This window comes from Acanthochromis polyacanthus, chromosome 2, assembly GCF_021347895.1.
Source record: "Acanthochromis polyacanthus isolate Apoly-LR-REF ecotype Palm Island chromosome 2, KAUST_Apoly_ChrSc, whole genome shotgun sequence".
Taxonomy (NCBI): Eukaryota; Metazoa; Chordata; class Actinopteri; family Pomacentridae; genus Acanthochromis; species Acanthochromis polyacanthus.
The window spans coordinates 15,316,233-15,336,681 of record NC_067114.1 but is presented as its reverse complement, the minus strand read 5'-3'; the positions used below and the strand labels follow the sequence as shown (position 1 = coordinate 15,336,681).

Here is a 20,449-nt window from a genome sequence, read left to right as displayed (position 1 = left end):
TGTGCTTAATAGGAGGATGAAGATAAAAGCATAAACACTTTCACACTGAAACCAATGTAGTCATAGGGAAGACGCTGCAACTGGACTCGGTGTTCTTCATCGCCTAGAACTGGACCCAAAGGCTCACTCGGCAACTCCGCCAACAAACTGCATTATGAGTCGGTGCATTAAATTATTCGAGCCTTACCAAGTACCTGTGATATAAGTGAAACAAATGAAGCCTTGCATAGTCGGAGTTCAGAAATTATTGTGAGTTACAGCGAAATAACTGTAGGCCAAATAGGAAGCAATCAGTGGAAGGCACACTGAATAACACATTATAGCCTAGTAGCATAGTGGTGCAATAGAAGGAGAAATACTGTGAAAATTTCTGACAGAGAGCCTTTTGCCATGAAGACATAGTGGTAAAACACACACACACACACACTGCCCAAGCTTGGAGAAATAATGTGTGCAACGTGCTCTGTTGGAATTCATCAGATTTGCAGTGAAATTGTTCATTGCCTACATGCCAGCGAGATCGTTTATAAGTACGGTCTCATTGCTTTCATCTTTACTGCATCCTACACAGAGCCTCAGTTCTTCGATACACAGTTTCCTTTTGATTTTTGCTCAAGTCTGTACTTTTGATGTACTTGTCTTTGTGTTGCTATACAGCTGTTGAAATTTTCATGATCAAGACATGAAAGATATTTGCTTGCGCTGCTTTAACACAGAGAAGAAATGAATATTTCGTGTAATTTAAAGGTATGTAAATGTTGATGAGATAATGAAGATGATAATGGCAACAGTTCAGGTGATGGTATGTCAAAAGAATATAATAAGCTGGTAGTCCAGGCTGTGAATACTTGTCACATATTACATTTCAACAGTGAAAGTTGCAGATTCTCTTTTCTTTTATGATTTTCTGTACATTTTGAAAGCCGTAGCTTGGCTGGTTGTTAAGCAGCAGAACTAGACTTGCACAGAGATGAATGAATCCCACCTTCAGCAGAGATTGCATAGCTGGATGACACCCCCTCAGTGTTGGTGACAGAAACAGAGTAGGTCCCAAAGTCCTCTTTATCTGCGTTCTTAAAGATCAGCTTAGAGCTGCGATTGAGGGCAGAAAAGACACACAGACAGATGGAGAGATGTTGAACAAAAAAAGGCTGGAATAGTGTACAATTGATTGCATATTCACAGTATTTTTGTAGTTGTGTTTATGTGGTCTTACAGGCTGCCTTCCGTCTTAATCACTACTCCTTTAGAGAAATCTGTGATTTCTTTATAGTCTTTCTTCCAGATGAACTGAGAGCCCTCGTTCATTTGGCAAGACTGAAATGATAGAACGATGTCACCTGACTTCTCATCCACAACACAGGACACCTCCTGGGCACCTTCAAACACAGACAGATACACACACATTTTTAAATTATAGCCATTTCTATATATAAAAAAAAATGCACAGAAAGCCTTTTGAGACCCTGTATTTCTGTGACAGAATAACCATGAGAGACCTTAAGAGACTGAATGAGTTCAGTTTTATAATCCTCCACTCTGATGAAAAATTACCTTCCACAGCCTTGGCAATCACAGGGTCAGAGGCCATTGAGGCCATACCCACTCCTGCAGCATTGACGGCACGTGTTCTGAACACATAGCTAGTGCCCACCTCCAGACCTGTTACCTAGGAAACACACAGACATCTGTCAGTGGGAGGAAGAGAGCTGTGAATACTGGATGACAGGTGAAGTCATCCTCAGTCTGGGCAGATTTGACAGGTGCATGAGATGGTGGCAACAGTAGTACATTTTAAGACCCAGCAGTTACTGCAGCAAGTAAATGCTAGTGGGCTCTAGCCAACTGCACTGGGGCCCATTATTGTTTTTTGTTTGTTTGTTTTGTTTCATTTTAAGTAGTGAATGTCATAACTTGATATTTATTCACACATTGTTCATCTGTAATGTAAGCCCTCTGAGGTAAACCCGTATTATATGAGAAATGCATTAAATCCAGTAATTTGTCAAATAAATACAATAATTGTCATCTGACTTGCCACTGTGATATGTGAGAGCAGTTACCTATTTGCTGCAACTTTTTTTGTAGAGCTAAAAAAATGATGTACCTTTTGATACTGTCCCTAAACCCAGTAATTGTTTACTTTATCCACTAGATGTCAGTGTCGGTCAGTTTAATGTGCTACACCACTGCATTACATACACAGGAGAGTAAAAGACTTTAATTAAGCTTCTACTGACAGCTGAAATGTAATAAATCAACATTTAAAGCTATACAGTTGCAAGCCGAATCCAATAAAAAGCTGTGTGGAGACAAAGTAACACAGAGCTGAAGACATTTTTTAATTTAAGAAACATAAAATGCATAATAGCTGTTCAACAGTCAGCTTTCAGTTTGCCCGTAATATTATTTTACACTATAAATTGCACAAGAGATATTTCTATTTCTTTTATGCTGTTCCGGAAGCATTTTTAAAGATTTTTTTTAAAGCTATATCATAATAAATGCCAATGCCATAAATGCCAAATTATATATTATTCAGATACTGTTATGAATGGATCTCAGATAAATATTTATTCTGGTCACTCTCAAATAAGTGAACAGTAAGAACAATAAATTGTAGGAGATGCCCTCACCTTCAGGAAGCGGTGACTGACAGCTTTCTCATTGGCTGTGGTCCAGTCAGAACTGCCCTTCTTTGCATACTCAACATGATAGCCTGTGATTGGTCCAGAACCAGTGTAGACAGGCTTCTGCCACTCAACCACCACTGAACTATCTCTCACTTCACAGAAGCTCAGGTCATACGCAGGGCCTGTAGAACACACAGAATTAGGGGAGAAGAAGGACAATTCACATTTTTTTAAATAAAACCCAGTTATGGCAGGACATGTACAGGCTAGTTATTTGTTTAGGTGCATCACAACAGGATATGTACTGACCAGGCTCCGGCATTGTCCAGGCCTCACATGTGAAGTCAGCTGAATGTTTGGACGCTGGTCCAAGGCCAGCCAGGTTGGCTGCATACACCTGGAACTGGTAGGTTGCTCCCTCTTTCAAGTCTTCCACCTGTCAGCATAATGTTACCATGGTTACTATCTTAAGCAAAATGGACATGCCACTTTATATTCCAGCAATTTGACTGAGCACAAAAATGACCAACTGCAGTAGTCAGTAAGAGATTTGTGCAAAAAGCTGCACATCTAGCATTCCAACCTCGCCCACATTTTGTTTTCTAAAGTGTGAAAACTAACCCAGCCACTGATGAAACTGAGTTAATATCTGGCTTAGCTTTGCTGCGGTATCAGGGAGGAGCTTACCTGCAAATTATGCAAATAGCAGTTTCATCTTCTTTAATTTCGATGTTTAAGGTGAGTAAGTAAGTAAAGATAAAGAACAGGCACTTTACCTTGTAAAGCCTTTCTGTGAGCGGTGGGATATGAATCTCTCTCCACATCGTTGTTCCACTGCGTCTTTTATCCGCATAATACTCCTTGATCGGAGCGCCTCCAGAGCGAAGAGGCTTCCTCCAGTTCAGAACCATCGAATGGCCATCGCAGTTCAGCAGTGCAACGTCATAGGGAGCAGAGGGGGAGGCTAAAAAATAAACAGGACTGAATTTTTATTCCTAAAAATTCCATTGTTTATAAAGTGGGGGGGAAAGTTCATTATTATTTTTAATTGTGATAACAAATTTGACAATACTGACTGAGAGCAGCCTTGACAGTCAGAGGTGCAGACTCCTGGGATTCATCGCTGAGACCGATCTCATTGATAGCCTGGACACGGAACACATAGGTTTCTCCTTTGGTCAGACCACTAACCACAAACCTGAAGAAACAGAATCACATACAAAGCCCATGAGTGTTGCTTTCATAGCTTTCCTGCTAACAGTCGGAGAAAAGGCATATTTCTGAGCAGTAGAGGTTTTTCCTTGAAAGCATACTTGGTGTTTCTGTGAGGTTTGTGATTGGCTGAAGTCCAGTCCTTGGAGCCCTTCACACACTGGTCAATGTAGTAGCCAATCAGATTGTTGGGTTCTTTTGGAGGGGCCCACTGGATGAGGACAGAGGTGTCTGTTTCCCTTGTGGCAATGACTTGACCTGGAGCAGATGGTACACCTAAAGACAACAAAACAGATAAAATTAATAACTCACCTGCAGCTCAAGTGTGGATTTCTTCCACTATTGTAGAAAATCTGTTGACCTGTGTACTAAGAAAATTACTCCAACAGACCTTTGAGTTCCAGAGTCTCAATTGGCCCAGTAGGCTCAGAGGGCTCACTAGTTCCATAGATATTGGCAGACAAAACTCTGAATTTATATTGTTTGCCCTCCGCCAGGTCAAACACAGCATAACGGGGAGACCGAATAGGGACCTTAGTATTAACACGCTGCCATGCACCACTGTCCAGCAAGCACTGTGGGGACACAAAGAGACCAAGAAAAGTTTATTCATTTATTTTTTACCAGATATTACCAAATATAGCACAAAAATGTAGTTATCTACTTACTATTGTATAGAGTGGTTCATAATCAGTATTATACAGAGCAGTATGGAATTAATTAGTAACAGTATGACATTATCTGTTACCTTTTCTATGTAGTACCACATGGGAGCAGTGCTGGAATATGCCGGGGCTTTCCAGCTCAGAACAACATATGTCCTGTCTATTTCTGAGGCATACATTCCCGATGGAACACCTGGAGGCTTTCCATCAGCTGCACCGAAAAACAAACACAAACACACTGATTATTAGAATATTTAACAAATATGCAATTTAGTAATACTGTTCTTAATTAAAATTGCACCTTCAACTTCATCGTGGTAAGACACAACATCCAGTTTTCCTCCGAGCTTCTTAGCTGCAGGAGGACAAAAGACACGATCATCAGTTTGTTGGAAATGGATGTTGAAGTTACTTTAAATGTAAATCTGGAGCATTTTCTTGTAGCCATCTACTGCTTGCAAGTATATTTTACTTCAAACCTCCTCGGTGATTTAAATAAAAAGTGATCATGTAGCACTGTACAGTGTCTAACATGCTGTCCCACAGTACAACTCCTAACCAGAACTTTGTCTTTTCCTGATCTGTTTTATGGGAGTAACCTGGCAAAACAGAGCATCATAAGATAGACAAGTATTGCATAGTAATATAAAAGGAGAGATCTTACATTAAAAACATCAAGCCCTACTATATAATTAAAATAACAGGAATCTATTGCTTCTTATGGGGGAATTTTGCTTGTTTTTTCTAGAAATTAATAAGTATTGATTTGAAAGGGAGGGAAGATATGTCTGTACTAATCCAGTTAAACCCACCATGGAGCCTCTCAAACTCAGTCGGGTCGAGTGCAGCGATGGGTTCAGACATGCGGGATGGCTTGCTGATTCCGTGGGAGTTGACAGCTCTGACTCTGAAGTAGTACGAGTGTCCTTCAAACAGCCCAGACACTGGATATTTACAGATCTTTATGGGATGATCATTGCATTGGGTCCAGTTTTCAGTTCCGACCTCACATCTACAGAATTGCAAAGAGAAAAGGAGAAAAGGGATGAGTTGGGGTGATTAACATACATGGAAAAACATAGTGGAAGTTATGCATTGGCTTGGTGAATAAAATCTTGAACATTTGTCATGATGTTGATTTGTTATTATTGAAAAAAATGATCTGTGTGAAGTTTTTCCATTTGTTGAGGCCTTGGTTGTACAGTATAAAGCTGTGACAGTCCTATTGGCACTAAATATCAACCAGTATGTGAAAATATAGCAGCTTCTAATCATTAACAAAACTGGCCATTGTCATTGCTTGACAAAAAATAAAAATAAGAACACTAAAACCGCAAATGGGCCTCTTTAGCTACAATGGTGGCCCACTCCATTTATTATATATACAAGTTCCTATGTGTGGTGTATATTGAGTCAGTTGTGTTCAGTTCAAGTTTGTGTTGGTTAGAAGTTTGAGTTGGATCTCAAGGGGATGAAGGAGTAGAGCAATATGGAAGCAACAGATTGCCTCTCCTTGAGACAAAAACCTTTCATTTACACAGATAGTCAAATCAACTCAGTGTGATGACTTACAGTAATCAGTTTGTCTTTGTGTTGGTCAGTTTATCTGTTTATGGTGTTTATATCAGTAACTCCTACTTGTCCACAAAGTATCCCAGGATTGGACCCTCTGTAGTGGTATTAGGAGGCTTCCATGACACAATGACATAGTCTCTGTTGGCATCGTGGATCTTGATGTCCATAGGAGCACCTGGTGCAGCGGGGACTGGGGGAGGACCATCTACAGAGACGACGATGGTTTTACAACCATAATATAGTAATAATTAATAACATGACTGTAATAATGTATTAAAGTATAGAACATGAGTTTGTAAAAGTGATAAAGCAGGGAAGTATTATGTTGACAACAAAACAATGAAATTACACCTCTATATTTTAATTTAAAAACTGATTTGAAGTCTGGTTTGGTTTAAGATATCAGCTTCTCTTCAACTTTCTAATCATCTGTCTCACCTGCAACTGAGACAAATGCACTGTGTGCTGCAGTGCCTCCTTTGGTGACCATGCGTAGTGTGTAAAGGCCTTCATCATCTTTGTAGAGGTTTGGAAGAGTCAAGGTGGTGACTCCTCTGCCGGTGTCAATCTTCACCCATTTAGAGTCAAACAGACGAGTGTCTTGAAATGAGACAGATTCATGGATTCACTGTCACAGCAGGATACCTTTAAACCTCTAGATTGCTACAACATTGTATCTATATAAATGATACATGAGATTTGACTGAATTCAATTCACGATTTGCTTTTATACTACAGACACACACATACCAAATGGAACTGCTCATGAATTGGGGGTATATTACCAGAGTCTATTTAACTGCTTTCAGTAAAATTAATAAGCAATAAAAATAGTGTCCCTAACATTTTCCAATTTTTCCACTGCTGTGCCTCTGGCTGCATGTCGACTTGATTGGGTCTGGTAGACACCGTGGCCGTTGGTATATATTACTAGCAATTATAGGATAATTATGTTGTCATTAAATGCTACTTTATAACAATTACCATCTCTATACCACTGTGCCTCAGGCTGTAGGTTGGCCAGGTTCGGGTTCAGGGTCATACTGGCAGACAAAGTGGCAGATCCTCCCTCAGAAGCAAAAACTGGACCAAACGTCTCCACAAATGTGATGTTGATTTTAGTGTATTGAATCTTGGGAAGCATGGCAGCTGAGAGATAGAGGAGAGGAGCACAAAGACAGATGAGAATATGGCTGGTGGCAACAGTTTGTTGCGTCACACATTACTTTGAAAAGAGATTGTATTTATGTTTAGCATAGCTGTTAACGGCGTCATTAGGGGTCTTAAAATTGCAATTTTTGGACATTTAGACAAGGCTGAAGGCAGGTGGAGGTAATTATGACATCTACCTGTGAAAGGCAGCCATGCATATGGACAGGACTCATCTTCCTCTCTGAACCCTGCACAATTGAAAAACAAATAAAACAAAAGTTAATTATTATTAGCCGCAGCGGCTTGTTGAAGTAATAGAAGCTTAGAAACTGAATAAGCAGACAAATGGTGAACTGACAGTCTAGATGTGCTGTTATAGATCCAAATGTCTCAGCTAAATATGATGAAAACTTTATATTTAGTTATTTATTTTTGAAATTTTTGAAATCAGACTTGAATTTCAGATAGCATGTAATCGAACACAGTGACTTACTCTTGACAATAACAGAGGCCTGACTAGAAGCCTGTCCATGGCTGTTAGCAGCGACAGCAGTGTACTGGGCTGTGTCATCAGTCGAGCATCTATTAAACACAATAAAAACAAGAATTTCTAGGCCAATTTATCACATAGAAATTTCTCAGACAGTTGTATTATTTGTGGTTTTAAAGAAATCAAACGATTTCTTACCAGCCACAAGATTATAGTATAAATGGCATTGTGGTTTAGGTTTGTATGATGGCAGCATTTTCCATCACATTCTATCAAGTCCTGGGTGTTTATGTGAGTCTTAAGTAATATTTACAGTCATTTGTGAAAACACGGCAGATGCCTAAATACCAGATGTGCTGCATATCCACGAGGATCGACTCTGACAGGGCTAATTGTAAACTGCGGAAGTAATGCCAGTGTGGATTTGCTCTTACAAGGTGCATGAAACTAATGCATGAAATGAGCAATGATTTCTTACATGGATGCATTATGTTCCCAGGATAATCAGCAGGCAAGAAGCGCAGCAGAGATTCAGCAAAGCCTGATTCACATATACATACAACTGAACAATACCAGGGAAGTTCAGGTTTTGACCCACAGCCCTCCTTTAAGGAAAGATCACATGCTCAATCCCATCTCATCTGACATAGTCCTGATATTAATGCTTGCAGAATACTTAATGGGTACATTAGACTTTGAGACAGGGCCACAAGTTAGGTTGTTAATCTTAATTGGTCTTTTGTGAGAGCAGATGTCAAAAAAATGATTCCTTCCTTAATAAAATATACTCTGAATGCTGTCATTCAACTTCAGGGTATAATACGGCGCATCCTGTAAATAATATACTGACACAAGAGGTTGCTGTGATTTTTCCCTCTAGTGACAGATGGCCACAGATGTTTGACATTTTTGCAAGTCCCACAGTGGCAAATTGCAAAAAACTGAATGGATTAGGGATTAAGTTATCTTTTCAGAGGGTGCCAGCGGGTGAAAAAAATGCATTTACAGGCTATGATATATGTAGACGTAATTTAAACAGAAAGATTTAAGACAGAAGATGGTTGTTGCAGTGTTAAAGCCAGGTTTTTGTCCTGTTTCTTGCTCCATCTCTCTGTTCAAACTCTTGTTTTCTTTCTCTGCCCTCCAACCTCTTGGTGTTTGTGTCTCTGCCCCAATGTTCCTCTCACCAATTTTTCCACAACCTCATATTACACCAGTATCATCTGACATGGGAATTTCACCCCATGCAGAATGCATAGAGGCAGGTGTAGTCATGAAAAAGAAGCCTTTGACATCATAGCAGAAAAGAGTTTCAGAGGAAAGTTGAGGAAGAGCAGCAGATGTAATGTTATTGTGAATCATGTTAGCAGGCTGAATGACTGTAGAGGAGCTTCTCTGTAAGGATCCAGGGCAGAGGCGCTTGCGGGGGGATTCTGCAATGTTCTCTTTGTCATGAGTCTAGCTTAAAATTCTGACAAGATGCTGGTAATTTGTAATTCAAAAGAGATTCATCCTTCAAGGTCTTCCAGTCTATTTTTAAAACTTAGTTACCATCCAAAACTTTTATGGTAGCTGTCATTTTGACCATTCTTTAGCTGAAAAAGAACCCACCACACTCAGAGTAATTGGTAATCTATTTTGCAATCTAATGAGTTTTACACCGCTCAGGAAGGTTCTGAAGTTTAGGGATATTTTTCTACAAGGAGTAATGACTGTTAGTTGGCCTGTGTGAAAGTGACTGGGAGGACTGAGGCAATTGGAGCCAAGGAAAGAGTGATGACCGTAAGAGTCCTGGAGTATCACGTAGCACTGAGGTCAGCAGTCGAACAGCTGAGCTTCCAAAGACTGGAAGGGAGACCGGGATATTCTCCCGTCCCCTGACTGTAACCACACAGTGTACCCACATAATCAGCTGACTCTGATGCAATAACTGTAATCTCAATTTGTGTGTGAATCCCGATGGGATTGTCAGGATAGATTTTGGACCAAATAGTTGGCCGGTCAACACAGCGAAACTAAAGCTCAATGAACTGCATCTTGAGAAAACACATATCAATCGACAAAACAAAACAAAGACCCTAATAAAACAGACTTGTTGACATGTGCTACATCTAGAAACGCCACCAAATTCTGAAATCTGTTGCAAATACAGAAAACACAACCAAATAACAATACGCTGCAGTGTTAACAGCAGATATCTGGAATAACATCAGAATCATGCAATCAGAATGTTTGAAGTAATACATCTTTTTCAGCTCATTTTCCTGTATCATCACATCCAGTAACTTCACTAACTTCATGAATCATCAACTGGTCATGGTCCTCACATTTTTGTTCCATGAAACACTGCCAATGAGATGAGTCTATATTTTTAGAACATGCATTGTTTACATTACCATATAGTCTGTGGCTTGTTATCGTTTACTGGTGCATTTCTATCCCTAGATAATTTGTACTGCTGCACGTTAGGAGTAAATCCTAAAAAAGATAATAGATCCTGAGATTGACAAGCATCCCAATATCATCTTTCATTCATCTTGACTAGTAAACTGTCTCTTAAGAATTAAGCAGTGGAATGCTACATTAATATGAAATGTGCTTGCTAAATGGTGCTAATGGTCAAAACTAGAGCTGGGACTTCAACGTGTTCATTCCAACGCGTTTTTCTGTAATTAATTACAGAAAAAATATCGTGTTTAAAAAATAACGCATTTAATCACACCTTTCTCAGTTCCCTCATTTCTTGCATACCGGTAACACTGATGCACACTCCAGCCCGGTAGGTGGCGATAATGCACCTCAAATCTGTTTGCCAGCTGCGAAGAAGATGCGCAGGACGCATTCAGATCAGAAATGTCAGACCAACATGGCAGCTCGGTCGCAGACTTTCTCTTTGATTACGAAAACTGTTCAGAAAAAAGTATTTCTGAAAGCATTTGAAGCAAGAAAAAGGCTACTGAATCTGTCCTCATTTCAGTTCAGCAACGACTAGTTTAGATGTTCAACGAAATTTTGCGACGTGTCTGACCTCTCCTCCCCTCATCGCATTTGCTTAAATGAAACTGCTTTATGCAAATGAGCTCCAGGTCGTCCTACCATACATTTAGCTACCGGCAAACGGTGTAGCCAGCCCACAATAGACTGCTTATCAACACATTGAAAGTGCTTGAGTTTACAAAAGTCTTAAAATGTGAAGATAATTGCTATTGTTGCACTTTGAGTTTGTAGTAGTCTGTGAATGTAGGAGACAGATGAAAATGCACAGATAACTATGAATGAAACAAACATTTTTGCTGTTTATGTCTGCTCGAGTCAGTCGTCAACCAAAATTTATTTACATTGAAAAATTTTGCTTATTGTGTCAAATATTGCTATTTGACAAAATGTGATTAATCGCGATTAATTAATTACAAAGCCTGTATTTAAATAGACCAATTTTTTTTCATCGCGTTCCACCACTAGTCAAAACCTCTATCAAAAATCTTCTTTTTTTTTTTTTTTAGCTTACTCTACCTTGGGATCTCCAGGGAATGGATTCCACCTTTGCCTTGAACCAAGTACTTTCCAGAGGATACATCCAGGATGACACCATCTTTATACCTAAAGAAAATTTAAAAATATATATATATAGCTCAACTGCATCAAGACATGTGGAACCATAATAAATAACATTTTTAAAGCAACTTTCTTATCACTACTAACATCTACGATGACATTACCATTTTATCTAAAAGAAGAAAAGAATGAGTGATGAGAGACCAATTTGTCTCCATGAAATAGTATACGGTTGAGTAGCTATGCTTATGTTTGAGGAAGCACACGTTTTTAGGTTCTTACTCACCATTTAACAACGGGCATGGGGTAGCCCTCAATAGTACAGAAGAGTTTGATTGAAGTGTTTTCAAACACGGTGTGGGATCTGAGTCTGACCAGAAAATTTGGTCCTCTGATCATGGGCCCCTCACGCACATATTTATCCTTCATCTTCGTGCTTACCTGCACGCGTACACAGAGATGACAGTAAATATGAAACCAATCAATAGCACACATTTATTTGTCACACACTTCTCTATATTGCCTTAGCATCCAATTAGTGTACTGTACCATATTATAATGCAGGCCCATTCTTAAAATCCACATGTGAATTAAACAACATGTCTGCATTGTCATTGCATCAGTATGTTGGATAAAGAGAATTAGTAGATTCTTACCACTTCCTGGATGCGAGCTTTTGTTTTATGCTCATATCTTTCCTCCATCGCCTCAGAACTAAAGACAAACGGTAAATAAATTTCACTAGTAGGCTCAGGAAAACAGTGTTTATCCTGCAGGCAATGAATTGAGTATTTTCCTGTGAATTTATGGCAGAATTCTGAAATCTTTATTGAAAATATTAAAGATGGGGCATTACCATCATGTGTAAATGTATCCTTGCCAGAACACCACTTGCTGTAAATTACACTGGTTCCGAAACGGTAGCTACCTCATGTTATTGAGGACATATAATGCTTTTGCCTGTCACTAAACAAAAGGCCTCCAAACTGCCGTGCTTTCATTTAAATTATCTGTCAGATATGTGCAACAAGCTGAAGCCAGTCTTGACAGCACCTCCAATTATATTGTAGACTGTTTATTTCCTTTTGCAACATGTTGTATTTTTATCCGTCTCTAAAATTCTGAAGATTTTATGACTTGCCTGTTCTATTTTGCTGCCTTTTTAACCAGGATTTACAACAGTGCTTTATGAATAAAGTCTATTCGTATCATTTTGCATAACTATGAAAATGTTTTTAACCCAAAAAATAAAAGTTAACCTTTACAGCCTTATGTTCCACGATTAAAGATGGAGGTCTCAAGCAAGTTCTGTAGGCTTTGTCACTGTTCTAGCCCAAGCATTGGTCTGAATGTTATGATTATCAGTAAAGCGTGTACTAATCAATCAGTGATGATCTACCAAATTCATTTCATACTTTCTAGAACATGAGCTGTTGTACCTCAACTAAGCATCCACAAAGACTAGATGTTCAGATATTTAGAGGTTGTGAATGCACTTACTGTAAGTGTGTAGTTTCTGGCTTTACACAAATGTTTCCCAACTCTAACAGGCTTTAAAAGCTTAAGGGAGTAAATCCCCATGCTTTTGATCTCTGCCATGATACCAGCACAATACAAAAGTCTGTGAACCAGCTTTATGCAAAGAATGCAGGACAGGAGAGTGAGACCTCCCTGACTGAACCTGAACTTTACACAGCAGGCTATCAACGCACCCTCACCCTTGACCTCTCTGTGAGGGGAGAAGAAACACCAACTGAAAGAAAGTTCTATCAGTGTCCTCGGCGCTGATATGAGAGAAGCTTGAGCACCTCAGGGAGAATCTTTTTTCAGAGGATATTTGATGTTCAACATCTACGTTTGAGATTGTAGTCTAAACTTGTGCCCTTGTGCCACTGGGGTGTTGTTTTGCATGAGACAGCTTTAATTTATTGTTTTTTTTATATTTACAAATGCATATCGGTTGCCGTTGTAACATAAGAACCCTCTGAACAACTGTTGTCTATTTGCCGAGCCATTTGTGTCATAAAGTGTGTGACTGAAATAGAAGTTTAAAAGAAAGAGACAAAATGTAAAGACCGCAATTAATCTGAACACTCTGCTTGTTTTCCTTGCATTTATAGGCAATATTTTTGCACATATCCATATCTCATATTTAACAGACTATGCAAATGAAGGTCTGACACATGAGAGGCTCCCCTGAGCTGGAAGTTGGAATTTGGCTTGTTGCCTAATAGCTGAAGATTGTCAGCAGAAGAGACACAGCCAGTCTTAAGAAGCTCTGAGTCTGTGTCTTTCATCGTTGTTTTCCCCAAAGACTTCAGGCCAAAAGTAACTAGCACTGCCATCAGAACTGTCCTGCAGAAGGTCAAGGGCATCTTGAAAGCTGGCAGCCTCAGACAAGGCAGGTGGTGTGGTGATCTGCCCTTGTGATGATAATAGGGAGGTGGACCCGCATATTAAGAGGCGAGACAATCCTGAACTAGAAGTGCTGTCTTAGAATATGTTTTATAATGTGGTTGCCAAGTTGGGGTGTAACAACTATTTGCGCAGTCTAGGATTTGTGATTTTAAATCTAGTAGGCTAAAAAGAAATGATCATACTTGAAGCAGATTATTTAATATATAAATGTTCTTGGAAATGTTGTCTCAGCTGCAAAAACAAAACTTACCATATTTTTGACAAACAAATCAGTCTTTTGGTCATTATTCAGAGCACATATTTCATATACATGTTATACTTTGTGAAATTTTAAGTGAAATATATAGGAAACAGTTAGTAACTACCGTTACATTAGTAAAATCTATCTAATACTTGTCATTGAATACTATTGGTTAGCTGCATATTAGAATTTTTTAAAGCAAAGCAAGTAAGCAACGGCAAGAACAAGAATTTTTAATACAGTAAGTTTGAATTAAACACAGCAGCCAGAGTACCTGTTGGTACTCCTCTAAAATCACACACACGAAACACACACACACACACACACACACACACACACACACCACACACACACACACACACACACACACACACACACACTGACTCTACCAAATGATTTTTTCCACAGATTGCAGAATACATTAGCCAGTTTCCTCCAATGAACTCTCAGGATATGACCATATTGAATTCTCAATATCAAAAGAATGGATTGAATGAAATTGGTCCAATTTAGGGAACTGTCTCAAATTGTTGTCCCAATTCTTTTCTCAAGTATTCATAAGAAGCTCTGTATTGACCTGTTGCTGCATTAATGGTCAGACAGCCTCTAATACATGATGAAATACTACATACTTTGAGGAAGCTGGTTTCAAATAGTGTGGCCATCGTAGGATTGACTTGATGTTGAATTTAGCTTAGTGTCAACCAGATTAGCCTTACCTGTATTGGTATGTCTTTGCTTAAAAGGCAGAATTTGCAGGTTTAGTAGTGGCAAACCTTACTACTGTTAAAATACTACTATTAGTAATATTATTAGGATGATCGAAGCACTACGTTAGCTTGAAACTGTGTCTCTTGTACCTGCTGTACTCTTTAACCACATATTGGCTCTGTTTGTGGTGGTATTCTTGGTTGTAATTTCCACGTTTGAGCCACACTGACATGGTGACACTGTCGATACTGACCTGTTGGACCAGCAACATACAATCACACACACTGGCATGGTAACAAAGCACAAGAGGTATTCACATTACAGTCTAGACCAGGGACACAGGTAACACAGGGACAAACACCAGGGCTTCCATCCCTTCAGGAATACCCTGAAACTAGATACAGTCTCATAAACAAAAAAATGTAATAAAAGAAGAAATAGTTCATTATGCTGAAGAGAGGTTGGAGCACATTAATGACAACGAAGCATGTCAGCAATACTGAGCAACATAGTTGTATTCATGTGCTCCCTACAAAAGGAAAAGCCTTCCTGGTATTTTGACACACAGTTTGCAAGACTCGCATTCAAACACACAGAGCCTATTGGCACCTCCAGGACTGACAAGGTGACACTAAATTGATTTAAAGACACCAGCAAGACAGACGCATGTGTACACACCCATAACACAAAAGGAATGAACATAGACTATTGTTGGACATGTAGTGCAAATGAACAGCTACTGATGGTGCAGCTGCACCAAAAATTGTCCCATCAGTTTGACACCTCTAAATTCAGCACTAGCAGTTATAGCATGTTTATGTTGTGGTGGTGGGCTGTAAATATTGCTACATTCCAGTGAATGAAACAATATTAGTTAACATATAAAATTGAAGAATATACTAAGTATGAGCTCCTTAAAATAAAGACTTGAAATTGAGACAACAATAGCGATAAATCCATCACTGGATATATTCCTGGTAAAATATAAAAAAGAAATACTGCCACACACATATTGCTATGGACAGTTCTGGTTCTTCAAATGCATCATCAGCGTCATTAAACATATAGCTCACAGCTATATGGAATCACATCTGAAAGCTTCAAATTTTAACAAACTAAATTACGTGGCAACTAAAAACTCCTTCTTTGGAGCTACTCACCAGTCAACCATTTGTGAAAGTACATTTTTCCCTGTTGCAGTGTGTCATTAAAAAAACAGCTTTCAGACAATGATAGCATTCTCTTCATAAATGATTTTAACTCTTTCCTGTTAGCTGGAATCTCAGATACATGTGTTTAAGTGTAGACACCGTAGCAAGAATATAACTTTGTCTTACATCATGCACACAGCAGAGTATAAGTGCCTTACATCACCTCATAGTCCTCAGACCACAGTCAGATGAAACATGAAGCATATCCTCCTACCCAACCTCACCCTGAGAGCCACTGAGACGTGCTGCACTGGCAAAGACATACCTATTTTCACACCTCTGAAACACTCTGCCCAACTTCAGCGTTACCATAAGGATCACAAAGCCACTTCCAGTGCCTCAAAACTGTCAGTCAAGCAGACAGATAAACCACAATGACCCGAACCCCTAATGACATAAATAACAGCAGTTAAATTCCCTTTTGACCTGTCTGGTTATGCAACAGAAAAACTAAAGTTGATACACCTTCATTACACTTCTATATATTCAAGTTTACTCTCTTTTACATTTGCTGTATTTGTCAATCATACTATAAAGATTGACAAGATTGTACATTCATTAATTGGTCGTTTACACCCTGCTCAATGATGAGTCCACCAGCCAATCCAACGAGTTTATATGTCACCGTAAAACAAGAATATGAAATCAAAACAAAAGACATCAGAAGATGGTGTGCTTCCAAATAAGAGGTACTAAATCCAACTGCCCTCAGGAAAGTGATCCTAGCAGGCAGGTAATATTCTAGTCCCACCAGTCCCACATCTCCTTGCGTCTCTCAGTCCAGCCAATACTGTAACGGCACAAATGGCTGCCAAATGACACCCGAGCTTCTCCATCTGTAACAGTAAGCCTCTGAAATTGCCAGCCATAACTGTACAAACCTCCAAAATGTTTCAGCTTATTCATAAACATTTTCTATTCAGATACAAGAAACTTGCTGTGCGATAACCAATGGTATTAATAATACAAAAGAATAACAATGGCTCCTGTACCTGTGAATTCCCTCATTTAAGATAAAATGTTAGTGAGCCTGTGCTTGAGGTCAAGTTTACATGAAGTCAACACATTTAAAGGCTTAGAATTACACCCTAGTAGTTTGCCCACTAAAGGAACAGACCTGAGTGCCCTTATCAATTTTGACCAGTTATAATGTTAGTCTGATAAACACACACAGATCTGCTGTCTTTGTCTGTTGTCCCAGACACAACAGTTGCCCAATAAATAAGTGGCAACAGAGGGTTGAAAGGAGCCCTCTGTTAGTCATTCATCTATTCCAGTCTAATCTCCACACATCCTTTATAAATGCTATATTCCGTCATTCATCACTTTAGTATCATTAGCTCTTGGTAAGGATCATGAAACATCTCTTGGCTGTCCCCTAATCTGCTCTAGATAGCTCCATCCCACTAACTCTACCATGCTACACTTAGGTGAGAAGCAAAAGTGGATCAAAAAGCTTAGGATAAAGGTGAGATAGGAGCAGGAAACAGAATTTTAAATAGTTTTTCTTACCCCTTGAGATTTCCTTTGCAGCGACTTCGGTTGTCAGCCTGAATCCACAGGGAGTCAGCCAAAACCAAGTACCAGGCCAACAAAACCACCACCCGTCTCCAACCGTCCCCCACCTGCCTCTCCCTGAGGCCTTATAAGGAGAGAGAGCTGCCTATATATAACCGGTATCCTTCAAGACTCGTGGTCACTACAACCAGTCAATTATTTGATGAACAGAGTTTATTGATTACAGTTTGTCATGGACCAGCTGCTGGTCTCCGGCCTGATAGCCTAGTGGCACCTGAGAAACAACTGGTTATTCATGTATACCAGCTGATCCAGACAATGCGGGGAATCTGACCATGGTGATGTTATGGGGAGGGCAGTACCACACATTTACTGGCAGCATTTTTAGCTCCTCAGAATGGGCAGCAGTATGTCGCGCTTTCTTAGGTTGTGCTTAAACACAAGGCTGGGCACTTCCATTTCTTTAATAACACATGGGATAGTTAATGAGTAATATAACAAATTTGTGACAGCATTTCAGAGTTCACACACTTTCTGAAAATAATTTTTAAAATTTAGCGTTACAATGGCTACCTATGTCTTATTTATATTGCCGATTCACTTATACTGTCTAGCTGTAGATTAGACAGATCTAAAGAGCCTCTGTTAATGTTATTCTCCATTTGCACATAGAAACGTCTTGAGACTCTGTTTCGCATGCTGAACTCTGGCCAAGGCCTATTTATAAAACTAGCTACAGTTACAGCTGGACTATTCCTGACACAGTGGAGGAGCTGTAAAACACATTTCACATCTGAGACAAAATCATATGAGGGGACGACATGGAGTTATACTGAGACTGGCAGGGTGTTGCTTAGGCACGAGTGTGTGACGCAAGCGTATTGAAGAGTATGAAAGAGGACAAACAAGAAGACAAACAGGAGAGTTTTGAAAGCTAAAATCTTTGACTGTCTGCAATCTGCCTAAAATGCATGATTCTCTCCTGTAAGAGCACAGTCATGCATCGAGTCCTTAAAATCTGGATGTAATATGACAAAGGTGATCAATTATCAATTCTCCCAGTGTGAAGCTATAGTTATTTTGGAAATAAGCAGGGACACTGATTTTAAAATGTATTAATTTATATACACTGACAGTCATTAAAAACTTTGAGACCATATTTTTCAACATAATTTTTATTTTGAAGCCCGAAACTGGATTTTCTTCATATGAATCATTTGTTTTGCATATTGGCACACAGAAACAAAAATCTAAAGTTTCAAGAATGATTTCAAAATAAAGAATTTCACAAAAGGAAATGGCACCTGCCAAACACAAAGTCACAACAGTCAATACCGAGTATGGCCTCCATTTGCTTCGATGCAGGCAGCAATCCGTCGGCGCATGCTTTGGACCAGGCTTCTGATTGTGGGTGGGAACAGCCCGTACGCCTGGCTACATCACTGTAGCTCAAACCGGCCTCCACCATACCCAGTGCCCGGAGATGTTGTTCATGTGATAGACGCGGCATGATGCTGTTCACTGGACTAACAATGGTGGCCTTTTTTGGGGCCTTTATATAGGCCTTCAAACCCATTCTCAAATTGTGCAGATACTCACTGAGTATTGCTTGGTGTGTATTTGGTTTACTTTTGCAAAGTGACCAACTCATGTGCAGTGAATCATGACAAAATGACAACTCATCATTATCTCAACTACCAGGGCACTAGATCATCAGTAAATCCACAATGAATAATTACAACCCCCCTACAAGTAGAATTCTGCGTACATTTCTACCTCAAAGTTTCTATTGACTGTCGGTATATAATGGTCAACAACTCCTTTCAAAGAAAAGGTAAATTTTTATAGAGACTGATTCATCTCTAGTAGCACTGTAGAACTGTGCAATTGCACATGAGCAAAATGACTTTCAAATGTCCTGTCTACGTACATTTAATTTAATAAATTAGAGTGCAAATTTGATTAAAAGCATGAGGGTTGTTTTGGTTTGGGGCTTTTTTGTTTGTTTGTTTTTTTAAGTTAGTATCTTTGAATGCCCCAAATCTGTCAATCAAGCAGGAAGTCAACCACATAGATGAAACCAAAATTCCCTAACGTCTGACCCCTGAAGCATAAAATAACACCAAATTCCCATTTGACTTCTCTGGTTGGGCCATAGAATAGTTGATGGTCAAGTTCATTATTATGGCACCTTCTAGAAAATGTGGGAAAGAATGTAACAGTCAATGGGATTACATTCAAAACTGTAGATACATTTTGTTCATTTCAGCTGAAATAAAGCTTGGTTGTCCTACATGCAAAATGGATTTATACACTTCATTTAGTAAATATAAGATCAACTGTACTCCTGTGCATCATTGCAAGTGTGTTTTGTTTTGCTTTGTGCACATCTGTGTGGTAAAAACAGGACAGATATTCTGTGGTTGAAAAAGAGCCCTCTGTTGGTCATGTGATATATACAGTATATTCTGTAACCAAAGCTCAATGATCTTTTTAGTACATTATGTGGTTTGTTAGCAGTGAGACAGAAGAAAATATTTTGAAAATGAAAAATTTGGCTGTATGATTCAATATCTTCTTCTTTCAATGGGTATTTGGGAAATCTGGGCTTTTCCATTGATAGTTTTTAACAGTTCAGTCTGTCTCTGGAGTTAGAGCAAGATAGATTATTCACTCATTTTACTCCCTTGACATCCTTAATTTTACACATTGGTCTGTAATGAATCATTATTTAAAAAGAGCCTCTGGGCATTTCATACATTTAATCTGTCAGGCCTGTTCTATTATGTTTAAATAATGAATGGTTAGCAGAGCACTTTATAAACTGAACAGTCAGACATATTTTTAACTTCTATTAAAGAAACATCAAGTAGGCATGCAATACATTTTGTTGACTGCTTTTCTGTAGGACAATTTTACAATACAAATGTACTCAAATCACAAACATGAGCTGAACTTTAATCTTGGATTCACACTCAACAAGATCTAAGGCATGTTGACAGAAAATGATCAACTGTCATGTGCTTTGAACGGAAGAGTGTGTTCATTGTGGGTTTTGTAAACCCTTG

General features: G+C 39.1%; 1 protein-coding gene across 2 annotated transcripts in view; it reads right to left on the bottom strand.

The window, feature by feature from the left end:
- The window catches only part of myom2b (myomesin 2b), a 34,567-nt gene extending 17,078 nt beyond the window's left edge, over positions 1 to 17,489 (bottom strand). Inside the window, exons 1-22 of one of the 2 annotated variants that reach the window (XM_022192012.2) lie at positions 17,376 to 17,489; positions 14,802 to 14,905; positions 11,939 to 11,996; positions 11,569 to 11,723; positions 11,241 to 11,327; positions 7,731 to 7,819; positions 7,435 to 7,485; positions 7,070 to 7,234; positions 6,524 to 6,685; positions 6,149 to 6,290; positions 5,323 to 5,522; positions 4,812 to 4,865; positions 4,594 to 4,721; positions 4,237 to 4,420; positions 3,947 to 4,121; positions 3,710 to 3,831; positions 3,410 to 3,597; positions 2,943 to 3,069; positions 2,637 to 2,815; positions 1,555 to 1,669; positions 1,217 to 1,379; positions 986 to 1,092 (exon numbers count right to left, since the gene is read on the bottom strand). In XM_022192012.2, the coding sequence (XP_022047704.1) occupies positions 986 to 1,092; positions 1,217 to 1,379; positions 1,555 to 1,669; positions 2,637 to 2,815; positions 2,943 to 3,069; positions 3,410 to 3,597; positions 3,710 to 3,831; positions 3,947 to 4,121; positions 4,237 to 4,420; positions 4,594 to 4,721; positions 4,812 to 4,865; positions 5,323 to 5,522; positions 6,149 to 6,290; positions 6,524 to 6,685; positions 7,070 to 7,234; positions 7,435 to 7,485; positions 7,731 to 7,819; positions 11,241 to 11,327; positions 11,569 to 11,723; positions 11,939 to 11,996; positions 14,802 to 14,884 (2,734 nt within the window). In that variant the 5' untranslated portion in view covers positions 14,885 to 14,905; positions 17,376 to 17,489. The remainder of the gene's footprint in view (positions 1 to 985; positions 1,093 to 1,216; positions 1,380 to 1,554; positions 1,670 to 2,636; positions 2,816 to 2,942; positions 3,070 to 3,409; positions 3,598 to 3,709; positions 3,832 to 3,946; positions 4,122 to 4,236; positions 4,421 to 4,593; positions 4,722 to 4,811; positions 4,866 to 5,322; positions 5,523 to 6,148; positions 6,291 to 6,523; positions 6,686 to 7,069; positions 7,235 to 7,434; positions 7,486 to 7,730; positions 7,820 to 11,240; positions 11,328 to 11,568; positions 11,724 to 11,938; positions 11,997 to 14,801; positions 14,906 to 17,375) is intronic. The other variant, XM_051945001.1, reaches the window with a different exon arrangement.
- Between the last annotated feature and the right edge of the window lie 2,960 nt (positions 17,490 to 20,449).